Source organism: Sipha flava, unplaced genomic scaffold (genome assembly GCF_003268045.1).
Source record: "Sipha flava isolate LNK unplaced genomic scaffold, YSA_version1 211_pilon_pilon, whole genome shotgun sequence".
Taxonomy (NCBI): domain Eukaryota; kingdom Metazoa; phylum Arthropoda; class Insecta; order Hemiptera; family Aphididae; genus Sipha; species Sipha flava.
In genome coordinates, this window is record NW_020272824.1 from 386,361 (window position 1) to 412,735 (window position 26,375).

Here is a 26,375-nt window from a genome sequence, read left to right on the forward strand (position 1 = left end):
AATATAGTATATAATATTAAGTCTTTATTATTAGGTAATATTATTTAGTATAATGTATCTTATCCCTCCAGTCGTTAAAATATTATTGTGTCGATGATATGTTATGACTATTGCGTTGTCGCATTAGTATTTAGTTGAGTTTGTAATGCCAATATGAACATTCTTTTTCATAAATGTTAATTTTTTAGATATAAGTATATAATTTATGCAAAAATAAAATTATCTTAATTTAATTTATAACTAAATTTTAATAAAAATCAGATTACTCCCTCTAAATATTGGACATTTCTGAATGGCGAAAAAGATCGTAGTATCGTAATTTATGGTATTTAGAGGTTTCACTGTATTAATATTATTAAAAATTATGCAGTTTGGTCTGTAGTTAATTGTCTGGTAACTCAGTTGTTTCTTTAAACATATGTATTATAAATTATTTATATTAAAAACAGATCAAACGTTCTTAGTTAAAGAAATAGTTATGATACATTTTAATATTAGATTACATGAAGTTTAAATTTTTAGAACAAGAAACAAAAATTCTAATCAACCAACACTCTATACATGTAAATACTCAGTACCCACTTATAAAAAAAAAAAAAAAATTGGTCACTGCGCTCGCATAGTATATAATTACATAATTTTAGTATATTAATGTATGCTAATTGTTGTACCTAAAAATTGACCATCGAGAATCGATCAATTACTTCCCTGCTAGATTTGCGCTCCTGCACATACCCATATTTACTATTAATATTCATATATTTTAAAGATGTTGATGATTAATTCCATGTAGTTTTATTTCATAATATTATATTCTTTAATTGTAATTATTTCTAAAACTTAAAAAAGCGTTTGTCCGTACAACAGTAATAAATAAAAATAAAAATAATGTTACATAAAATAATTAAATTTAGTAAAATTAATTTTATCCCAATTTCATTTAAAAATATACTCCTGACGTAATCATTCTTTGTAAAGTCAATAATCTTACGGCCAAATCAAATTATTTTTAATGGCCATTTAATCGGAACAATTTAATTTGTTTTTTTATATTTCGTAACTCTATATAATTGTCTACATATATTATGTATATAATTGCCATTAAAATCGGAATAAAATATATTCGATAAAACTTGACGTTTAAAACGAAACAAATTTTATTCAAATGTATTTCTTCGTATGTGATACCTATAATATACTCTACCACGCACGAGGAGATTCAAAAACACATTCTTCAGCTTATTCAAGTGCCGTAAAATGAAAGATACGTTTAGCACCATTTTAAAAATATCTTGTTACGGAATAAATACAGATATATATAATCCATAGTATGTTATATTATTATGCTATAAAATACAATCGTAAATAGTTGTATGCGCGTGATTGAGTATGCTGGTTAAGACTATTCGATAGATAAAGCGATCGAGGGGGATGAGTAAGGTTGTTTTGGTGTATAAGATAATTTAGTTTTCACTCTTCTAATTCTATGATCTGTGCAAGTCTTTAAAAGCCTGCGGTTTATGTGGTATGATTGTAAACTTAGCGGACGTTGTGTAAAATAAAACGATAAATGCGTATCGGATGAGGGGTGGAGGGGCAGCAAAAAGATAAAAGTAAAGAAGCCCAAATAAATAAACCGGGTCGGTAATAAACATCTGATAAAATCGAAAGGGAAAAATAACCATATAGTGATGAAAACGTGCTGAGCAATATCCGAACGGAAATCGCCGTTCCCTCTGCAGCAGTAACAACGATCGTCACCGCACTTGAATCCATTTCGAAAACATAAATAATAATAATATTATCGTCTGGGGACACGAAAATATTAAATCATTTTCATTATTTGCGTAATCTTTTAGCGTTCCGTAGTTGTAGCTAAGGCGGCGAGTGCGGTTTAAGTTTTATGTTCATCATAATTGAAAATGGTACGATTTAATTGTTTATTGATGAATGAAAGGCGTGTCGCATATTGTATTATCGTGTGTGTACTACAAATGTCATCGACCCGTTATCGCGTGTATTATAAAATTAAAACAAAAACGAAAAATATACTTTAAAACAAATATTGTAGTCGTATTATATAATGGTTATCAACAAGTTTCCGAACAAAATTGATGTATATAGGGTGGTTTCACCATGGATTTTTTCGTTTTTCCGTATAACTGAGCAAACACTGAACAACGAAAAAAAAATTTCACTTGCTCTGATACTGTTTTATGTAAATCACGTTTACAATCACAGAGTTAAAATTCGAGGAGGTCGATTCAAAATTGAAAATAGTAAAATTAATTGTTTTTCTTAATAACCAGACTTTGGAAAAATAATTTTAGAAAAAACACATATGTGATAAATATGATTTTTTTTTTACGAACAGATAGATGTGGAATGATAATATTAGAAGTTGAATAATAGATTTTAATTCATCTACTTGGGATCGATTTTCATTTATTTTTGATTTCATCCTTCTAAACTTGAAAACTGTTTAAACTGTTTTTTTTTTTTTTTATTAAATTATCGTATTAGATCAGTGGTCTTCAACATTTTTATGCAAGGGGCCACATATTATTATTTTTAAGCCTTGCGGTTCGCAATCGTAGTAAAAACATGTATTTTATATAAAAATTCAGTTTTATTCTTACATTTATTAAAATTAGGTGGGTATATTTAAAATTACAAATCATTATTATTATTAAAACATAAATAGATAAATATATTTTTTTTAATTACAATTTTTTTATTTTATTTTTTATGTGAAAACATTTAAAATGTAATCGTGGGCAACATGTTATGACAGGGTGGTACGCAAGCGGCCCGTGGGCCACGGGTTGAAGATCCCTGTATGAGATTGTTATAAAATGTTAAGGGAAAATAGAAGAAAAATGTTTGAAAGCCGGTATCGTGTATAGATTTGATAAAGAGTTCGACATTTTTTTCAAATACTCATCGCATCACTACAGAGTTTGATCGGTATTTTGAATTTTTCTACTGTGTTGTGTGCGTGGTAGACAAACATATATAAACAAGTGCTTTTAATCCACTTAAACTAGTTACACATGTAATGTGTCGTGTAAACTTAAACAGGTTTATAAACACGGTACACAATATAATACGAAATCCATGTCCCTCCTTCCTTGTAATTTATTGTGTACTCTCGTTGTTTGACTGAATTTCGTTTATCTTTTATCTATCCATTTTGTCTTCGATATACGTTTATGGTTATTTCCTCGAAATTACCTATGTACGTTATCTACAGGCACTTATACCAGATGTCCGTAATAGCTATTTTGACAAAGTGTTTATATTTTCGATCGATGACTTTGTTGTAGTGCTTGTTGACACATTTACATGCAAAATACAATTTTGCAAAGCAGATAAAAAAACCTCTCTATAGCTTATTTGATCTTAAAAAATACCGACCAACACCGCGTGCCGTTAATATGTTGTTTTTGACTTCTGCACGTTTGATATTGCTGACTATTTTTTCCCTCGATATTTCCGTTTAGAAATACACATAAAACTCAATATTTAACGTTACCTATTTGTTTCCAATTCGTCGAGGTGAATTTTATTTGTGTTTTCTTCAGTTTTTTTAATACATCTGTTTATTAATAAGTTGTTACTAATATCGTTAGTCTACGTCGGTTGATGTAAGCGGAGCGTATTTAAAAAAAGGTAAATCGCTTATTGTCAAGTCTTCGGGTAAACCATCGAAACATTTTCCTTGTCCAGTGAGTATATCATTTATTTTAATGATGGTTTCAAATGCCTTATTTTTTTCAATAACTTTCTTGAATTTTTCATGGACTAAAATTCGGATTTCACAAAATATATTGTCTAATTTATTTTAAAAATTTTTAATTAATCCAATAGCTTCAACTATTGGAAGTCCTTGATTTTCTAATTTTAAAATCGCGTTCAACAAAAATCCGTAGTTAATAATTTTCTTTTATCTAGAATTTCTAGGTTTAATAAGTACACTTTTCCTGGTTGGTCGGTTTGAAGTGTTCCTACCACAACGTTAGCCACATATGTTCCATTAACATCTGTGGTATTATCAATTGAGACCTACATTTTATTTCCCTTTACATTGTCTCTTATTTTATTTAAAGTATTGGAGCACACTTCATTTACGTAATTTTTGTGTAACGTAGATTCATTCGGAATGTCTCTATTCGTATGTTTTCAAAAAAAAAAACGGAATTCTGGGTTATTGATTTTATGCAACAGAATATTGGCGGATAACATGGCCTGACACAAGTCTTTAGAAAACGATTTTTTTGTAAATGTTGTTACCTGAAATTGTGATATAGACGTTTGGTGGTATTTTGTCGATTAACCGCCCGTTGATGCTTTGCAGTTTCAATATGGTGTGTAACTGTATATCTCCGTTCAGCATTTACTTTTTTTCTCATAATTTACAGAAAAGTACGGACTCATCACATAAAACACATTCTCACCAAATTCTAATACGTATTGTTTTTAAAACGGTGGGAATTGTTGGCTTAATTTTCAGCATATTTACAGAACAATAACAGAACACGATAATTCAAAATTTACGATGTGACTGAAGAACGGATTAAAACTATTAAACTCAAACAGTCACATTTCACAAATTATTTTTGTATTGTATTGAATACCAAGTATCTTGATATTATCGAAATAAAGATAAGATACCATTATTACTAAATACTATACTACTTATTTAATTTTGTAGGTGGAGATATTAAAGTATAATTTTATCTAAACGATTTTCGAGTTTCAACTATAGCTAAAATAGTTCTATAAATTAGTAAATTCAACAAAATGGTACTAAAATTGAAAAAATTCCAAAAATTGCAAAAAATTGCACTTAAAACTTTTATGTTTGAATTCGTATTTACATGAAACGTATTTAAAATTTACTTAGCAATACATCGAAAAGGTAGAAGAAAAGTTGCAAATGCAACAATATCCGTGCCCTACTAATAACCTTTACAAGTTATTGTAAAGTTATAAACAATATATAATAATTAAAATAAACGATATTATTATTCGATTTACTGATATGTTTTGATTAACTATTGTTTATACATACAATAGTGTAGTCAAGTATTGGATATATCTAACGATTTAAAGAAAAACAAATTTGCTTGATTGTTACCTTCATAATGTAATATATTGTTCTGGTTCCATATCTATGATACACGTCGAATTATAGATATCATTAATACTTAATAAACAGAAAAAAGCGTAATGATTTACAATTCAACAATCTTAAAATAGTTATTTTGTATTAATTATTTTAATTAAATTGTATACAATATGATGATATTAATGTATTATTATACATTGTTATATTATATTTTATTACATTTATACGAAACAAGTAAATTAACTTAATAAGTATTGAAAATGATACCAGATAGGTACCGGAAAGTGAATTGAATTATGTAAATAGTAAAGGACTTTGTTCTCGTGACAAATTTATAGACTTAGGGCAGAGAAAAAGAAAATGATAAATAAACATATTTTTTCAGCTTCACTTATTTCAGAGAGACATTTCATTTATTGATTTTTTTATTCGTACGTTTTTGTTATTAACATTTTAATGGTATAATATTTCTTTTTCTGCTCAACGTGATGGGTATTATAGTCGTTTGTGGTATTCTCGGTGTTCATTGTTAAGTATTTATATAGTTTTATCACAGAATAGATAAAATTAAATTACAAAATTATATATATTTAATCTATTCAGTGGTTTTATAATTTTTTTTCGATATACGTGTATTCGTTTGAATACTATTACACACTTAGTTTTGATTTGACACCAAATTAATTTATAGTAAAAACTTGTGAAACCTACTGTTGACTTATATTATTATTTTTTTTTCATATAAAATTAGACACAAGTTATCCTATAATTTATAGATTTCAATAGACGATATTTATAAAACATTTTTATTACAATGTTTATAAACAACGTTGACTTTAAGTTCATAAGAATATTGTTGATTACATACTATTTTAATTTAATACATTACTATAATTCACTTACAGGAGATAATTTCATGTTACAGTTTTTACAGAACAACAAGCTACGATAATTTTTTTAACTCCATTATATATATATACATTGAACGAGTGTTTTATTATGTCGCTTAAATGTTGAATATCATATTTTCATTCATAGATTTAATCATAACAAATTGATTTAATTTTTGTTTTTGGAATTCAATGATTTGCACATAGTTTTTTGCTATTTCATACCTCGATGCTGCATATTTACAGTCTTATTTCTACAAAATAATAAAACTGATACTTATATAATTTAATATATAAATAAATGAACAAATATTTTATGCATAGAAAAAAATAATTTTTAGCCTAGAGTACAATTGTATTTGTAAAGTACGACCGCTTTACATATGTAACAATACTCTAGTCTAATAATTTATTTATTTATTTCAATATTTATATATACTATTTGTTTATTTATTTATATATAAAATTACAAGTATTAACTATTTACTAATTTTACTTTTAGTTTAATTTTTTTATTATTATGTTATTTATATTATTTAACTCTTACGCGCATATATGTACGTTTTATTCGACGTCAAAATCGATTAGATTGTATTCCTTAAATATTAAAAATCATAAATATATATATGTATTATTATATAATTTTTTACTTTTAGCACATCGCACCATGTTCCTTAACTGGATATACCAATGAAAATAATAATAATAATAATAATAATAATAACAATAATAATTACATGTTATTACTACAACACAAATAATTAACAACAATCATTATACCAAATAGTTTATCAGCTTAACAATAATAATTACACATAGTCAACAAATTAATAAGAACACATTAACGTTTAAAAAGTCTAGCACTTACACCAGGATCGACAATTAAACATCAATATAATATATTTATATATATATATATATATATATATGTATATATTCACCAGCTTATCGGAACATTATAAGACTATTGACTTTCTATTTATATTTTATTGTTTTTTTATTTGTTTTATTAATATTCGGACAACTGTAACGTAGTCGGCTGGTTCTGTTTCCAATTATGAATATTATAATTACAATAGCTTAATGTTGACAATGAGTAATATGACCGCGGTTGTCGCCCAACTCTGCAGTCGTGGAGAATTACCTAGAATAAATACATAATATTATATAACTTAGTAGAAAAAAAAATTATCAGTACAATGATGTATGATAATTCGTCTGTTTCTTATGCGTGTTGTGTATAATAGAAAAAAAACCATCTACACTATGTAATCCTTACACAAATCTAACATGAGCTATTGGGAAGTACGTTTTTTTCTTTAATTTATTGTTGACTATAATTTTGAAGTTATAAACTTAAATGATAGTAATTATTTCAAAGACATTTAATATCGTTTAAGATTCTGAGCGAATTATTTCGTCTTTACTATGAAAATATACATTTTTACCAATTATAAAAATTAATTGATCTTCATAATAATGATTTTATTTTATCTGTTAACACAAAAGAATATAATATTTGTAATATTTGTAAGTAGTAGATCTGGGCTGAAAGTACTCGTATTATGTAGTATCACATGTAATCAATAAATGGAATACTACAAAAATAATATCAATAGGTAATGTTTATACAACTTTTGCATTTGTATTATTTTATAATAGACCATATAATTTTTTTACAATTCAAATTGTCTTAAAAGTTTTAGAAAAATATACATAATCGATAAGAACATAAAAATATTGAAAATTAAATTTTACAATCGATTGTCAAAAGCTATCCAAAATATGTTAAAATTTCTTTAATTTTATAAAACAAATCTACTTAGAAAATATTAAACATAAAAATATATTCAACGTAGCAGTCAGTTAAAGTAGTGTAATACTGAATCAATAGCATAAACAATGATATAATGCTGAGTATACTTGCACGACATAGAATTAAATTGCGGTCATTGATGCACCTAAATTGCCTATACAAAACGCCGTTCGTTGTTCTTGATAGTAACTACGGAAATTAAGCATGCATTTTTTTTTATCTCATTAGTTATCTCTTGGTAGCGTAATATACTTATATTATAATTATAAAAATAAATAGAAATTATAAAAGTATATTATAAAATTATTTTTCTTAATGAGTAACAAAAAAGTATTTATAGGTTTTTATAACAAATAAAAATTAATGACCATCAATTAGAAAAGAAATAATTGTTTTTTTTGCACTTTTCCGTAAAATATATTTAATTGTTCAAAACAAAAACGTCTGTTATTTCAGCTTAATCAAAACTCAATATGAAACATTTTCAATTATTATTACGAACAATAAGTTTGTTTCTCTATCGAATTCGAATATTTGCTAAAATATTATCGAAAACACTTGGAAAATCGTTCATCGAATATTTATCGTTCGATCAAACGGTGTTTTTGCTATTTTTTAGATGTGCATAAAAAAATTCGATCGATAGAATTTATTCCGATGATATCTGAGATCATTTAAATTTTATGTATAATTTTAGTAAACAATTTGATATTTGACCACTGGTTAATTGAATTCTTTTTAACAGTCGTTTTTTCAGAGAATAATTTTCGAAAAAAAAATTAATTTAATTTTTTACAACTTCGTGTTTATGATATTTTTTAATATGAAATAAATCTGAGCATTGTTGTAACTGAATTGCAATCATTGCTTGTTTTATCAACGACAAATAAGTCAAAGGAAATTTCAAATGTAATATCACTATGATAATTATTTGGGTCTATGATACGTGCATATGATTTATCTATCCATGTGTGTAATATTTTTAATGATTATTGGTTTCTCTTAGTATCAAAGTATATAAATAATTATCTTTTGAACAAGAATTAAAGAAGAAATCTTGAATGGAGAACTTAATTATTCGAAGAAAAAAAACACCTCGGGAAAAAATAATGGATGAACTTAAATTGACAGTTTGAACATTGTGATATTAAAGGTTTTTGATTATTTCATTACCATCAGATTATTAGGCATGCAAATTAAAACGTCAATATCGTTCAATAAAAAATTATTTTTCTATTGTAAAGTTTCCTAACAATTTTACTCTTAAACCGTGCATGTTATTAATGAAATAAAAGATCTGTTATGTTCTAAGATTAATACGAAATGTCGAATGTAATGAATATCTTCTCAACGCAAATCATCTTAGATAATAACGACGTACAATCACATTATGTGGTATCATCTGTAAATCACGTTATTTTCGATTTTAATAATAAAATACACACCAAACTATCGCGTGTGATATGATTGCAATTCCATTATAACTTATGGTACGATGTTGATGACTTAACACTTTTTTCTCTTTAAAATAGTTACAAATAATATTAAAACTAAAACAATGATTAATAATCTACAAATATAATGCCAAACAATGTAAAATACACAATTCATATATTCTGAATCATTGAATCATAAAATAATTTGTAGATGCTATACTTTAATGATTCAAAATAGGAACATAAATTGAATTTTACATTTTCGGGAATTATAGGTCATTTTTATTTAATTTAAGATAAAAATTAAACATTTTAAAATTGTTTAAACGTTTGTTTAATGATTATTGAGTGTTTTATTGTGACCATGTATATTCCAGTAAATAAGTTTTAATTGTCATCAACGTTCTCGATCAACGTAATTCTTGTAAATGAAACTAGTCAGTAGTGAACTGGTGACTCGGCAGCCACGTACTCAATTTTATACGATTTATGTATTTTAAACAAATCAAACGCGAAATCAATGGTGTTCGAATAGCTCATAAAGTTGTTATGAAAATCAATTAGGAAATAATATTTTTTTATGAACATTTATTGGTCATAATTTTCATTGTTTTAAGTTTTCATACCAATACGGAATTTTGTTCGAGTCATCAACATCGTGACTACTTATAACTATGCAAACTATAACTGTATAGCACGTGAAATCTGATGCTTTTAACACTTGTGCTGTGGAAGAAACTGTTTTCTAAACCGATTATGCAAGATTTTACCTGTGGAGTGCGGTGACAGGCTCGGGCCGATGACTTGCGCCAGTTTCGGTGGTGCGTTGTCGACGAGTTCGATTTCGGACCACGATTTGTACAGATCGAATTGGGAAATCTCACACCGGATTTTAATGCGGCCCGTAGGAAACAACAGTGGATTGACCATGGTCGTCAGACGGGATTTGGTAACCACTAGTTCGGCCATCCGATGTTCGACGAAGGTATGGATACGTACGGATTTCATGCGTTCGGCCTGGAGAACAAAATTGAAAACTCATTTTTTAGTAAAAACAGTTAATATAACCGTTGGCGTCGCACTATGAGTCGTTTGGTCATTGAATTCGGCGGTGAAAAATATAATTCCAACGAGAACCGTTACCGGAACAAGGATTTCGTTCTAAATTCGAATCGAAATGGTATACAAAGCGGCAAGTATTAGATGTTCGTATATGGTTTTATTGAAACAAGTATCAAAAAGCTTTCTACTCTTAGATCTTTTGTTGATTTTGCATAAAACCACACGCTCACGCCTTGGTACGTAATAACGTTTCAAAAACAATATATTTACCATAGGATATTTACACTAGGTATCCATATTCCAAATCAATGGGTTTCGTATTACTGCTTTAGAATAATGGATTTATCCACGAATAGATTTTGCTAGCAAATTCGTTGTACGAACGATCAAAATCTACGGATGTTAAACGGGTACCCGACGCTTTCATGCTGCGTTGATTGTTCACTACCTTATACGTTTCTACAGTATACTTTCATGTGCGATGAAGTTTCTTATTCGAAAATTGTCCCGCGCACAACACAAGGAGTAATAATATAATAATTGAGTTGTCGGTTTCAGATTCAATAAAGTAGGTATGTTATAAATTTGACGGTAAAATATACGACATGTATCGCGCACCATTTATACTACGTGCACGGTGCGTTATGCTAATGCACCAGTTTACACGGATCGTTACGAAAATAAGTTTTTTTTTTTTTGTATAGTAACGAAACGATTTTAATATTGTTTTACAAACCATAGTATCAGATTTGTTTTAAAAGTTGTGCCTTGAATATAATAAGTCGTAAACGTCATTATACTACGAACTATTTGGTGAGAATTTAAAAGCTATGGAATACATAGCGTATTACGGATGTTTTAACACACGAGAAATCTGACTGAAGTTTAGAAATGTTTTGTAACTATAGGCTTTTGCCTGGTACACTTTAAAAATTATTAGTGCAATATCTTCTAATAGTATTATTTTAGCAATTAAAACAATTAGTTAATTTTTAACCATCGTGAACTAGGTAAATAAATTACGTAAATATCTTTTAGTAGTATTATATAATCTCTTTGTAGGAAGCAATCTGGGATTTTTGATTATTATTTTTTTTAGTTAGTGGGCAGATAAAATAAAATATATTTTTAATTAAAAATAAGTTATTCATTTTTATAATGAATAAAAAATAAGAAATGTACGATTTATGATATAATAATGTGCATTGAAAATGTAGAAGAAAATTTAATGGATTTTTAAAAGTAAGACGAAGTAGACGAACGTATAGACCATATACTTTAAAAACATAGTAGACAAACAAGGAAATTTATTTGAACGGTTCAAAACAAAAAATTTTGACACCGAGTAAGGACTATATATATTCTGTATTAATACTATATATTATATTATGTAGGTCGATAACGGAAAAATAATTAAAAAATAAAAAGTTTATAAATGATACCTTTGCTTAGTATACTATTACATATTATATATCCCAATAATTTCAGTTAATAACATTCTTTTTTTTTTAATATTGACTAAAATTTAACATATTTACATGTGCTGTTAATAAGTTTGCAAATAGTTTATTCTAAATGGTATATAATACAAAAAAAAAAAAAAAAAACAAATGTAACCACAAGCCTACCTCACCATTCTTTTGAAATGTAAATCTATATCTTATAATTATATTTAATGCATGTCTATCGTTCACGAAGGGACTGGACATAAAGGTTTATTTAGATATTAATGAATTTTATTTTCGAACGACCGCGTTTACATAAATTTTATATTCATTACATCGAAAAACTTGAGAAATTTCTACTGGACAGTGCAGATGACCAACCTCGCATTGGACCATGTTTGGAATAATTTTTTTACGTATATAACTTGTGCTGGTGTGGAATGGAAATATAATATCAGCCGGGAAAATGATGCTCATCTAGGTCGATTAATGATTTATTTTTACGAATTTTTTTTTTTTTTTTTTTACATTAAACTCTGAGAATACGATTTTATCCCTTAGATATTATTAAATTTTACTGAATTATTTTAGGACACAATTTAATTTAATTTGAAGATTGCGGGGTTTTGTATTCAATGTCTGATGTCATCTTAGTAAATTTTATTGATATTTCATAAAAATATTATTGAAAGATAATAATAAAAAAATTCCTCTAAATCATGAACTATAGGAAAAATAGGTTAAACTTTAACCGTTAAAGTATTTTATACAATATTCAAATTATGGAACATTAAAAATGGATTCATTTTTTGTTAGAGAACTGTTAACCGTCGAAAAAAAATAATATTTTACGTAAACGATTAAAGGAATAAAATTGTAATCGATAAAACGGAAAATAAAATTTCACAAGCGAAAATCTGCGCCGTTATAGTTTTTGACACGGAAAGAAAAAAAAAAAACGTTTCACAAAACCAATGCGTTGTGAATATTTTAACGGCTGTCAACCTTCTCGGTAAATATTCAACACCGACGAAACCGTACGAACATGTATACAGGTGTACAGAGAACAAATTACCAGATTTCGGGAAATCAGTCCCGTCGACGGGGACTGCAATGCCTCCGGCCCGAAGAATGAGGTCGGTGCTCGGTACTCGTTGGTCGCCGGAGTAGAGTTCGTAGCCGTAGAACTATAACATTATAATCCGTTTGAAAATATTTCGAACAACCCGCCCCCGTGTCCTTCACGGCCACTCGTATACGCAGTCGACTTACGGGGGGACACGGTGGCGGATGGCGGGGGGGGGGCTCGCGTAGACAAGCGTTTAACGTGTGTAATGCGCGCGTGCGCGCCCGGTCGCTGTGGGTAACAGGTAGAAAGCATCGCTCCGGAACGGCGGACGAGCGTTTCGACGGATTTGATTTTCGTGTTCACCCTTACGGCGAGCGTCGGCGGATGGCGTACACGGTGCAGCGGATGATTGAAAAACATTTATTTTACTCGCGATTACAACGGTGCAGCGGGTGGCGTTCGGGAGGCAGGGGTTGGGGGCGACACGAGGGGAAGAGCCGACGCGGGACGTAACTGGATAATTGTATTTGTTCGGAAACACCGTTGTTTGCACGTTTAAACGTGCGGCGGCTAAATGGACGTGCGGACAGGGTGGTTTTCGCATCGCCACGGTCGAACACGGCAGCAACATTGTACGTTGTTCGCAACGTTCGCGATTCCGGCTTTCCCTCGTTCCCGCGGCCATGCAGACTTCGGGACTCACGACTCGCCGTTACGTGTCTCAGGCTCGGGGGTTCCGTCACGGAATCCCGTGATGCCGCCGCGTGCGGCGGAAGGGGAGGCACTCGTATATACTACCGGGCCTGCACTATAAAACCAATCGGCTGCGACGACCGTTCGTCGAGTTTTTTAAATTTTTATCGTTTTCCCCGGTGCATGTTTAGCGGGGGGATGTTCTATTTCGACCCTTTCCTACCTCGTCGCGTCGACGATACCATCCGCGTCCCATCGTCGTGCGTTAAAATACAATATTACGCGCTCAACAGTAATAACAATAGCGAAAATGTCTTTTGGACATAAATGATCTCAATGGCTCGTTACGTAGACGCTGAAAGAGAAAATATTGCGTGATGCGCACGCGCACTAATTTGAAATTTATTCGGACGAACATTTCTTTCGGACCAAGATTTTCTTTAGCGCGTATCATCAATCGACATCCGATCACGAGACAAAACAAACGTACGTTTAAAAAAAAAAATGACAACTCGGATGTACGTTGTATCGAAACATTGCCATTCGATTCGCGTATTAATCCAAAACTTGCTTTAAGTGGGAGGAAGTGTGTATACTATGGCTATATATAGGAAATATTGAATGGGCTACGTTTTTAGAAAAAAAATTTCGTTTAAAGTTGTAGAACAGAAGTTGTAATCACTTTTATCGTAGTGTTTCGGTTTTATATGTAAACGTTTTTGGTTTTCTTACACATTGACAATACTATATTTTTATTGAACTCTTTTCATTGCTGATGGGTTTAAATTTAAATTTTAGTTTTTAATTCTAACCTATTGAATGGTTATATGCAGGTTGAATTGTAGCTAATATTCAGGATTATTGAACAGTATGCTTATTTCAGTGTAAAATTAGTACAATATACATGTGCACAACTATACTTGAATTTCAAAGAAGTGATACTTGTATGGTTACTGGGCTGTATTATAACGGAACGTTTACATAATATGCTATTGCAATCAATACACGAGCTTACAACAAATAATTAGTGCTAATAATTAAAAACTACAGTGCACGTAATATATTGTGACTGAAGTGCCTCTTCCACTACAGTTTCACCAATGAACGCACAGCAGAGTCTATTGATCTCATTCGAGCAAAAATAAATGTTAAAAATGAAAATAAAACTTTCTATTTGTATTGCGGTGCTAATATAGTTTACATTTCGAATTGAAATAGTCTGATTGATTATAAAGTTTTGATGTTTGAACCGAAGAAAATGTTTTTTGTTCTCTCTCGGCAGTGTGTTTCTTTTTCTTGTTATATTTTCTTAACAGTTTTATTTTCTGAAATAATACGAGAGAAAATAGAAATTCTTAAATATGTAGAAGTGTGCAACGTGGGCTGATCGGATATGAGAACGTTGAATAAAAGAGGAACGATGACTGTGCTTTGAAGAACTACTTTGTTGATCAGTTTCGATGAAGAACAAGATTGAGCCGTAACGTATCGAAAATAAACGATGTTCTAAGTAGGATTTTAACAAGGAGTAGTAACTAGTTGGTAAGGTGAGTTTTAACCTGAACGGTAATCTTGCATGGACACGATCGAATGCCTAGGGAACCTAACCTTCCAAGGAGAAATATGTTTTATTAACTATACGATAAATTCTGTGAATTGTAGTGTTTGTTATGAAAACTAAATTGCAAGTCAATTAGAAGTTTTGGTTCTCCAATAGTTTTACTGAGTCTAACATTTATTCGAATACTTTTGATAGTATCGGAAGTAGACTTATAGGATTGTATGATGATGATATGTCTGGTAGTTTTTTTTAACATCAACAAGCGATAAGTGTTTACGAGTAGGAAGAAGGAACATTTGCAATGACGAATCAACAAAATTTGTGAACTACGTTGATTTTTGCCGGTAGGAGAATAGTATTATATATTATGTTATTGGATTGTATCTGCGAGATTATATGCGAATATGTTGCCTTTGTCCACTTTTGAGTATACCAAATTTGCATTAGTATCATGTAAGATAGCTACAGAATTGCGTATGCGAAGAAGTTGTTTTGTTGCCTTCCAAAGAAAACCGTATTTGGCCGTAAGTTACTTTAAATGTAAGATTTATTCCTATGATTGCTAGGATACATTTGAGGTTTTGCGCGAGTGCATTATAATGATATTTATCAACCGTGTATTTGGTTTTTGCTATAGAAAGTGAGCACGACGTTTTTGTGCTATAAGGATACAGATGTATAAAGGAAGGACTGTGGTGGATGTATGTGAGCTTTAAGCGAGGATCTTTATGATTGAAAAGTAGTGTATTAGGAATTGTTACAAATTCGTCTAATATATTCAATTTTTTTCTGTGAGATGTTGGCCAATATTTAGGATCGGAAATTGAAATGCCTCATAAGTTTTTTTTTTATGTGGTATTATTTTTAGAAATTAGTTTCTTCTGAGACTTTTGGTTCGGCATTACCATCGGATATGTTTATCGTTTTTATTACCGTCAATAATGAAACTATGACCAGGTATTCAAAAAAAGAGATTAAATTGGTTTAAATTGGTATGGTGGACAATATTTAGCTTTTATTGAGACGGACATACTATTGATTATTATAGATGCCGTGCGAGATTGGGTGCAGTCTGTTTGCAAATTAATAAGTTTCTGTGATGCAAATGATGATCTGACAATTTTATAGCAAAACCTACGTGCAAAATGCCATCCGTATGGTTAGTTTGGTAGGAACAAAAGCTTGATAGATTTTCATAACAGTAGTTACTTTTAGCCAATAGACGCTTAAGATGAATATTAACAATTTCGACAACTTTTTATAGTTATATAAAGTTTCACATTTAACCATACATTTTTGTTTTGCATCAATTTTAAAACGATGTGTAAATTGTTCATTGCATTGATTCATTGATATTGATAAAAACTGGTTTGTTTTCGAAAATAATAAATAAATAAAAAAATTAATTTTCAACCGTTATACGTATCTAACATCTCGACGGTATATGGTAAGCACATGTATACATATATTACAATATGAACATAGATAGCTCAGTATACATAATATGATGTACACTTGTCTCGTTATTTTCGGCACAAAATAAATCTAATATCATAAAAAAACATATTGCTGGTATGAGACATTTACGAAATGTATGGAAAGAATACCGTTTGATTGTTTAAGAACCAACTAATGTTGACAGCCGGATAGCTTTCACGTGCGATGCAACTGACGTTAATTAGATCACCTGCTGAGTACTTCATCTTGTTCGACTGCAACACGGGTGGGGACGACGGTTCATCTGCAATAGTGATAAATGATTAAACAAATATTAATACAGAATATTTATATGTACAATAATAATACAATATGTATGAGGTGGTGTAATGCACAATATTTGCGTGCGTACGAACAGATGTGCACAAAGTAATATACGTTTGAGCATGAGTTATTAATTATTAATTATGACTACTATTAGTTATAATGCATAATTATACATAACGTTTAATATATAATATATGCGTATAAACATGAGACAGGTGATGACTGTTTTGGAATAATTATATACATTCGTTTTATACCTTGTACATGATATACACGTGTACTGGAACCGTGCAACACTTCAAAGTGTACTCTTCGTTTGAAACCAAAATGATTATCGATTTTCGAAATAGTCACTGGCTCACACAGTTTTTGTTTGAATACTTCTACAGGCGAATAGGTTCGGTAGTAGTAGTAGGTTCGAGTAGTAGTCGGAATCTAAAATAGTTTACGTTGCGTTCGTGTGTGCAACAAACAAGAAAAAATATGGATGTATACAGTTAAATCCGAAAATCAAACGCGTTTGCACAATTATTACTATATCGTGATCGATGGCTAAGTAGGGTGGTTTTAAACTACCGTCAGTCGTTAGAAAATCACACAGTTATGATCGGGAAAAAATGTTTCCGTTTTATATATTGAAATTAGAACTTGGATTTGGATATTTTTTCAAGCATTGATCATGTGTATTAATGAAGAACATTTAATTTTCTAGTTTCTAGTATTAATTAAATAATTAATTTTCAATTATAATGTAATAATAAATTTTGATTTAACGTTACATAATGTGTATTACAATATTCCAGTTTTTTTTTAGTTATTTTTTGTTTAAGCAGTTTTTATAAAATATAATCGAAAAATGACTTTATTTATAATAAGTACCAAATAAATTTTCAAACGAGTGATTATTCAACTATTTAGTTCTTTTGGGGCAATTTTTACGAACAAATATTGATATATAATATATATTGTTTATATTACTATATTATACTTTCAAAAAATACAAAGTTGAAAATGAAAAACTGATATTAAAAACTATAATTATATTTATAAAATCATCTACCAAGTTTTTATTTATTTTTTATTTGATAAATCATGTTAAATAAAACAAACATTGTGCATTATGAAATTTGAAGAAATTAATTTTGGTTTTAAGCCTTTCAAAAAACCCATGGTGTATAATACATTTTTGTGGAATGATTTAAATTATTTTTATTTTTTATCTGATATATTTTAGCATTCGGTAAAAAACTTGCATATCACCGGAATTTGAAATTCATATTATAGCGCTGCGATAGAATCTATTTTTCCTGTTTTGGGGAGACGCTAGAAAAATGATTCAATCCATTAACCGATTTAGCACGGCTTTTTGGAGCTTATCTCAATACGTTTCATTAATCATGTCACTGCTATGTTTTACTGACCCAGTTTTTTTTTTTTTATATTTATTTTTCAAGAATGTAAAAGTTGAACAAAATTACACTGAACACGTCTAGTACATGTTTGAGCGTACATCAGGAAGGTCGGGAAAAAACATTTAGTATACATTTCTCGGAGGAGAATATTCGATGTATTATGCTATAGATTTTTATGAAATTCTAGGAAACTTGACGGGCACTTACAAAAGGGCCGAAATATTTTCATGCGTACACAAACGGCTACACAGCAAGTTTGAATATCTTTGACAGTAATGCGTTCCCAGAAGCACATATCTGAGAGTGTGCAGATGGGTTTTCTCATCAGAACTTGTATTTTTGAATTAATATTCATACATTATTCATAATACCTATGTATACATGCAAACGAAGTTGGCTCTGAGATCACAATAGCCAAAAAACCGTTCGGCCGCCCGAGTCCACGGGCACACGGAGTATAATATATATTATTGTGTTATGCATACACGATGGATATCGATAGCGGATTTCCATTTCCATTCATTTTGTACCGCACTCCAATACTCGGAAACAAACTGTAAATGTATTTGAGTTTTGTTAGCTACCCCGGACTCTGTCTTATCTATTCAAGAATCCAACAGTACGACCGTGTACGTCATTATACAAGCATGTCCGTTAAGAATTTGTTCGGAAAATAATTTCTTCGTATTTACGATTAAGCTATACAACTATTTAGTTGGTCGATAACACAGTGAATTTCATTAAAATAATGTTTCGTTATATGATCACGGGAGAATATCAATGTTAACAAAAAAAAATTGTTAAGAAAAATGTATTTTATACGACAATCATTTTCTTTGCTCATAAATGTAATATAAGTATGTCAAAATCTCAAATCATTAAATTCTTATGCGATGTGTTACAAGTATACTGTTTTTGATTAATTTTGTTCGTTATGTTTGTAATAATATACGTTTAGTATACACAAACATCAGCTTATACAATTTCGTGCGGAGAAAAAAATTAAACGAATACAGTTTTCTGCTAATCAGGTTACTTTTTTGAATTAATGGTCAAATGATTTCATTAAAATAATATTATATTGACGTTTTTGTAGACCTTTAACGTTTTTAATATGCGTAAATTATAGTTCCTAATTGATTTGAAACGAATGCACTGTCGCCGAGAATTAAGTACAGTATAGTGCTGAACGAAAATACCCATCGACGGATTGATGTGAAACTTCTCGTATCCGTAGTAAATTTAGTTATGTTAAGGTTTTAGGCGTGTACTTTATGTACTATAGGCGTATTAGATGATGTAAAAGGCATATCGGCGAAAATTGTAACGAACCATTTCGGTTAAAATACGTTCTCTGGTTTCCCGTCGGAATTTCGTCCTAAATTTTATCCGACCATATATGTTTTCGGTCAGTTCGGGTCCGGGTAATGGCATACTTTATTTTTATTTTTTTATCGAACTCCCTTTAATCGAGCCGAGAAAGAGAGAGAGTGATAGAGTCAAGACACAACGTAAAATGATTGATGGAATTCGTTTGCTCTGGACAGCGCCGGGGACGGTTGACTCGCGTGTTTAATCCCGTTCTCACGAATTATCAGTTTAGGAGGTTACATCGACGTGTTTAGACGCCCAACGACGCCTAGCGAATTCAAATTGGGACTAAATATAATAATAATAATAATGACAATAATAATAATATTGTATAGTTGTAAACGGTTCTTGCAGACCAATTCCGAAGGGACGGAGGGGACAATAGAGACATTTCTACCGCCACCAACGCCGTCATTACGACTATTATTATTACCCGGTTGGAAATACGAGTGTAAAGTGATGACGACAACAGCAGTAATAGTAGTAAATACGTTCGTACACATTTGTATATAAACGTAATACAATTGTAATATTACGTCCCAGTTTTGAGTTTTATGTGCTCAAACGCTATATGCAATGCGTACAAATAGAACAGTGTGCCGTGTAGACGAACGACGATGTAATAATTAAACATTTTGCAGCGGTGCGTATAGTGGACGCGTACAGTATTTAATAACAACGGGAATTCCCTTCATGTGATTATAATAGTTGTACGATTTTAATGGTAATAGAATAATAATATATTAATTTATTCGTGCACGATTATCAAACGTGATACGTACAAGACGGGTTGAGGAATGGACACGCTCGCATACAGGGTCGTCTACACTACCGGGGGGGAAAGGGAAGATTTTAAACGCCCCTTACGGAAGAAGAAATAATGTACTTATGTCATTTTATTACTCAGAATTATCTAAATTTAATGTCTTTCGTGTCTAAAAATTGAAAATATTGTCTTAAAATCAACGTCCGTAAGATGACTCCGTTATTTGTATACGTATACGCATTGTTGAAATAGAACGCTAATATTGCGCATATGCCTAGGCGCAAATAGGGTGAAGGGCTGACGCAAGGCTTAGCCCCCTAGATTGTTTATAGCTTCTCCAAGAATAATAAAATCTGCATAGTATATTGCACGTTTGTGAGCTTCAGGCTTTTTCTTCCCCTCAAATCTTAAACATTATTTGAGCTTAAATACACTTGATTCTTTCAATCTGAGTTATGGTCATTGGACCACTTGATCACTTGATCCCGTTAACTCGTTAACGACAGACTATGTTTTTTCCCGTTAAATTAAAAAAAATCCTACTTTTAGATTCTTAAGGGCATATTAAAATTTACACTCTTTTTTTCTATAAAAAAAAAATTTCAATTTTTTTTTACTTCTGTGAAATGTATTCCAAATATTCTTGTTTTTCTGAAAGATCCTACTTATTTTTATAAATAATATATACATATTTATGCAATTATAATACTAGTACACGCATACATTTACATCCGACCGAACGTGTGGTGTATACGTTATTATTTTATCACTTACCAGTGACATATGTAAGTTTTGTCTTGATACCGGTGTGGAACAGCGGGGCATCCGCAGACACTTCACATTTATAATATCCAGTCAAATCTCTTCGGACGTTCACAATGGTTACCATGTTCTCGTCGGATTCTTGAACCTGCGTAGAAGGAAAAAAAAATTTTAACTCGACACACATTCCGTCGAACTACGTGAATAATATTTATTTGAATACCATAACTATACAAAATTCTGAGCCAAGTTATAAGACGAAGTATATTTTTTTCACTCTTGACCTACCTACATGTAAATTAATCCTTTCGTACACTTCAATCGATTCAAAACTGTACGTACGTATTACTTTTTAAATGTTCGAAGTGATATTTTACCGTCTGTGATCATAATAAATACCGGTTGAATAGACGTGGTTTAAAAGTGTTGCGCGAATTCATATCAATATCTTAACCATTGCACATGGTTTTATTATTCGTCTTGAAACCCGCCAGCTTTCATATTTTATACAATAAAATAACAGCATGTGTTTGTATGCTATTTTAAACCTAGATTCGGAAAGATGCAACGAATAGACAATTATGTATAAATATCACGGGGTGCATAATTCTGGGTACATATTTTAGAAACTTAATGCCATCACAATAATTATTAAGTAGGATAAGTAACTAATTATTCGTTATTACAATAGTTATTTTGTACTCTAGAAGCAAATAATTACAGCGATGTGACGATGTTGAAATTTTCAATGGACTACTGCACACGGTGATCATAATTATTGTTCCGAACAACAGTGTGCTTGGAGTACAGTTAGTTAAACGAGTTTGAATGTAATTAGAAGTGTTTAATCTAGTATTGAACAATATGTATTTTGCGTTTGATGGTTCTTCGCCTCATATACCTGAAAGATGTTTTTTAAAATACACGGTGAATTTCGATTGATTGATCATAACGAATAAATATTTTTATATTTGGAAAATAATTACGTTCATAGTACCATAATTATTTAAATTAATTTTAATAATATAAAAATAAATTTAAATTTAAATATTCATATCAATTAATATTTATACGCGGAAAAAAAATACTAAAATTGTTTATATTGTCAAAATAGTGCTGGTGTTTTATTTATTTAGTTTTATACTATACATTTTATCTAATCATAATTAAAATGTATAATATTTATCTAGTGATATATTTGAAATTAATATACGCAAATCGTATGTTAAAAAAATGTTTATTGAATAAATCACGCCTCATACATGTTTATTATTTACACTGAATAACTATAATATCAGCGGAGTAATAAATATTTACAATGAATACAATTTTATTTTTAGCAATTTACGTTGATTTCATATTGTTGCTCAAAAATGTTTGATTAAATAAATTCAACATTTTGTATCATTATAAATTATTTATCCTTTAAAGCAATGTTTGAATATATTAATAAATTAGTCTATCAAAAACGCTTTGAAGAATATTTATCGCTGGTGAGTAAACAACTTATTTTAAACATAGTTTTAAGATTCGTCTTATAAAACATTATATTATTTTTGGTTTTGTGAAAACGAATTTTACCGACAGGTGGTGCACATAAATGTTTTATACATAGTAAATCGGTTTATATGACGCATTGGAATTCGATAGTAAGTTAAGCTTATTACAATTTCAGAAATAATTTGAACAAAGTGGACGTATTTAATCACTTTTACATTTCATTAAATATAATCGGTTGTTTTATCTGTATAAATATAAAATGTTGATACAATTCCAGTCCAGGGTTATAATTATATATACTTATAGGTTATGAATAAGTTATCAATCATTAGAGTTAGATTATATTATATAGTTAAATAATAATATTATAATAAGATTTTTTTTATTTGTTATTATAGGGTCATTCTATAAGCTATATAGGTTTATAAATTAATTTGAAACGAATAATGTATACAACACTTAATTTCTCACTGCTGAGTTTCCATCGTTAAAATGTTTACATTAAGTGACTTTTACTCATTATATATTGGCCAAGTACTTTGTTTTAATTAAAATTTGTTGAAGGACTCATAGCAAACATACTCAAAAGTTGAAACACAAACAAACACGAATCCCTGGAATACATCCAGTGTATCCAATATAACACCAATGTTACTGTTAAGTAAAATTGATAGAAAAAAAAAATAGAACAATCCCTGTATCTATATGATTACATTGTATTATATTCAAAGACGCTATCGGATCGAAATTTTAGCGGATCACATAAATCTAGTGAAAATCATGTATATTAATATTTTTTCGGGCTTTTCCCCGTAAGCATTTTAAACGTTTGCAAACAGAAATTAATATAATTTGACAAACTCTAAGATATGCGTGTGCGAGAAAGATTTATAGTTAAATCGTAAACCGGGAGTGGGGTAGAGCTGTTCAAGCTACCCGTCACCCTATACGCACGGCTGCGTCATTGGAGATATCGCAAGTAATTAATCTTACAGCCAACCACTATTGACTAATTCCGCCGCGAAACATAGCGATCGTATAGGTCCGTAAATAACGCATTGTTTATACTTTTTGGGCGATTCGTTTTGTGTCTTAGAAATAATTCCTCGGAGAACGTTGTTTGTTTTTTATGTGAAGTTTTAATGCCATTCGAAAGTCTATTTAAGTTATTATTAACTTTTTGCAAAGTTTTTACTTATTAGCTCGAGTGCATAATATATATATATATATATATATATATGTTTGGTGTATTCAATTCTAGTGCGTATACTAATGACATTTATTTCATAATAAATTCGTGTTATTAACTTCATAGTTGTATCAAATAAACGAATTTAAATATTAAACTGAATTACTAAATTACTATTATGTTTATGTTTTTATGTCGTTACGTAAACGAAACCGTGTTTATATGTGTATATAATAATATAATGTATTTAAATAATACAAATTATAGTGGAAAACCCATTCTCACAATAACCCACAGTTTTTTTTTTAGGAAGAGTTTAAGTATTTAAATTGTTTAATGGAAAATTTAGTCTTCATATACATAGAGAGAGCGAAAGTATTATATAGGTTTATAAAAAAAACTAAGTGGTCAATAAAGCTTTGATTGAACGTATTTATACAATAATTTTTTTTTGTTTCCCGTTAGTTAGGACTGCTTATGCAAATTATATGGACATTTAAACAACGTTAGCGTACCATAAACCCTGAATACATCTGTTAATTCTTAATGAAAAATAACAAACTAACTACTAGTAAACCAGTCTTTCATTTTATCATTAAATAACATTGGTCTACTATAATTATTTCGTGGCAGTTATAGAAAAATATTTAAAAAATTCGAAATGAACTATAAAATTAAATATAATTTTTAATTTTCTCGGTAAACAATTATAGTGGCGTATAATCATATTAGAAAATGAAATATATTAATGAAAAGAATTTTTTTGAATATAGCCTTATTATTATGACATTATTGGCCGAGTTTTATTTGATTTGCAGTAAAAATTTATTTATTTGGTCTCTTTCAGGTATCGAAATAATTACTAATAATTTAATATTGTGTTTACAATATATTCGTACCAATTCTTTATTTGATCATTATTGAAAGAACTCGATATTATTGATGTTTATTTCATGTTGTTCTGGGGTTATTATAATTTTTCAAATTTAAATAACATTTCTTTAGAAACAACAATAACGCAGCTAGAGTTGAGTAAAATAAGGTTTTCAATGTGTTCAATAGCTGCAGTTCACAATTTCATCTATAGTTAATTTTAAATCAAACAGAAAATGTTTTCAAAAACAAAATATGAATCAATACAAGTGCAAAAAAAAAAAAAAAATCTAATAAAGAGTTCAATCGACAAAAATTGAATGAAATATAAAAACTGCCTCTATTCATTGTTCACAGTCCAATATAACGTGGTTTTATATACATTTTTACTCAATTTGATGTATAGAAGTTGTTGAACACTATAGAACATAATCCCTTCCCTTTGTATTTTATTAGATCACACATTTATCAATAGTATTCTCTTCCATTTTCTTTTGTCGTTTTTATCAATGATTATAGCAGAGGACTACAAGTGAAGGCGAGCCGTCCTATGTTCGAATGAAATTAATGCCTGGTACAGAAATCAGAAGTTCACGATAGTAATAATAGTGAATGTATATAACGTTTATTCGATATTTTTACTGTAGCGCGATGCAAAGTTTATACATTTTATCCTGCACTATATCTTTCAAATAATGCAGTACGTAATCATTTTAATATATATGAGAGTATGTATTGTTGCAATATCAACTGAGGCAATATTGTAGTTTAATGTTTTTATTAAAATGTTAAGTACGCGAAATGTTATAATACATGTTTTAACGGTATATACGTGTACATTGCTATAATACAACGAAACGTATAAAAGTATGACGAAAAAGTGTTTCCTGCATTTTATTCATATTTAATACGCGTTTTTAATTATTCGAGCATCGATTGATAGTTGCAATCACAATGCAATCAAATTATTATAAACTTATTTTGAACTTGTCTTAAATAGGATCGTCTTACGAATAACACTTCGAAAAACCGTTGCATTTTATGAAACAAATATTTTTATCTCATTACGAAACTCAAAATTAAAAATCAACCGAATTAATTAATAATTTAAATAACTATTGTTTTGGTAACAAATAAATTTGGTCGTCCTATTGCTTGATAAGGTATAAATACGTCATATTAAATGTTATTAATAGGTTTTCGGTTCAAGTAGTCATGTTCATTTCAATTCATTTCATAATACATTCGAAATTGTTGAGTTACAGTAGAAGACCAATTCTTCTATAACAAGTATCTTTAAATATTCGAAAACTTAAGGAAAATATCACGTGAATCTTGAATATTTTCATTATGGAGTTCAGTACACAATAATTTTATGCCGTCGTACCAATACAAAAATTGGTCAAGGCACCTCATTCGTACAAAATACGCATAACCTCAGTGTGCGATGGAAATAGTTTAATTAACCTTGTTAATAAATGTTGTAAATTATTGTTGCAAATTATGATAAAATTTTATATTTTTACGACCTAATATAATATTAAATTAAAATCAATACATTAAAACTTTTTATATAAATTTAGAAAAATTCACTATATTTCGAACAAATATTGTATTCAACCAAGATTGTTTTCT

At 29.5% G+C, this 26,375-nt stretch overlaps 1 protein-coding gene across 1 annotated transcript in view; it reads right to left on the bottom strand.

Annotated features, from left to right (window-relative positions):
• Window positions 1-6,988: 6,988 nt before the first annotated feature.
• The window catches only part of LOC112682813, an 84,642-nt gene continuing 65,255 nt past the window's right edge, over window positions 6,989-26,375 (bottom strand). The window contains exons 4-7 of the mRNA XM_025553555.1: window positions 21,191-21,326; window positions 16,711-16,844; window positions 10,044-10,290; window positions 6,989-7,165 (exon numbers count right to left, since the gene is read on the bottom strand). Coding sequence (XP_025409340.1) covers window positions 7,092-7,165; window positions 10,044-10,290; window positions 16,711-16,844; window positions 21,191-21,326 — 591 coding nt within the window. The 3' untranslated portion in view covers window positions 6,989-7,091. The remainder of the gene's footprint in view (window positions 7,166-10,043; window positions 10,291-16,710; window positions 16,845-21,190; window positions 21,327-26,375) is intronic.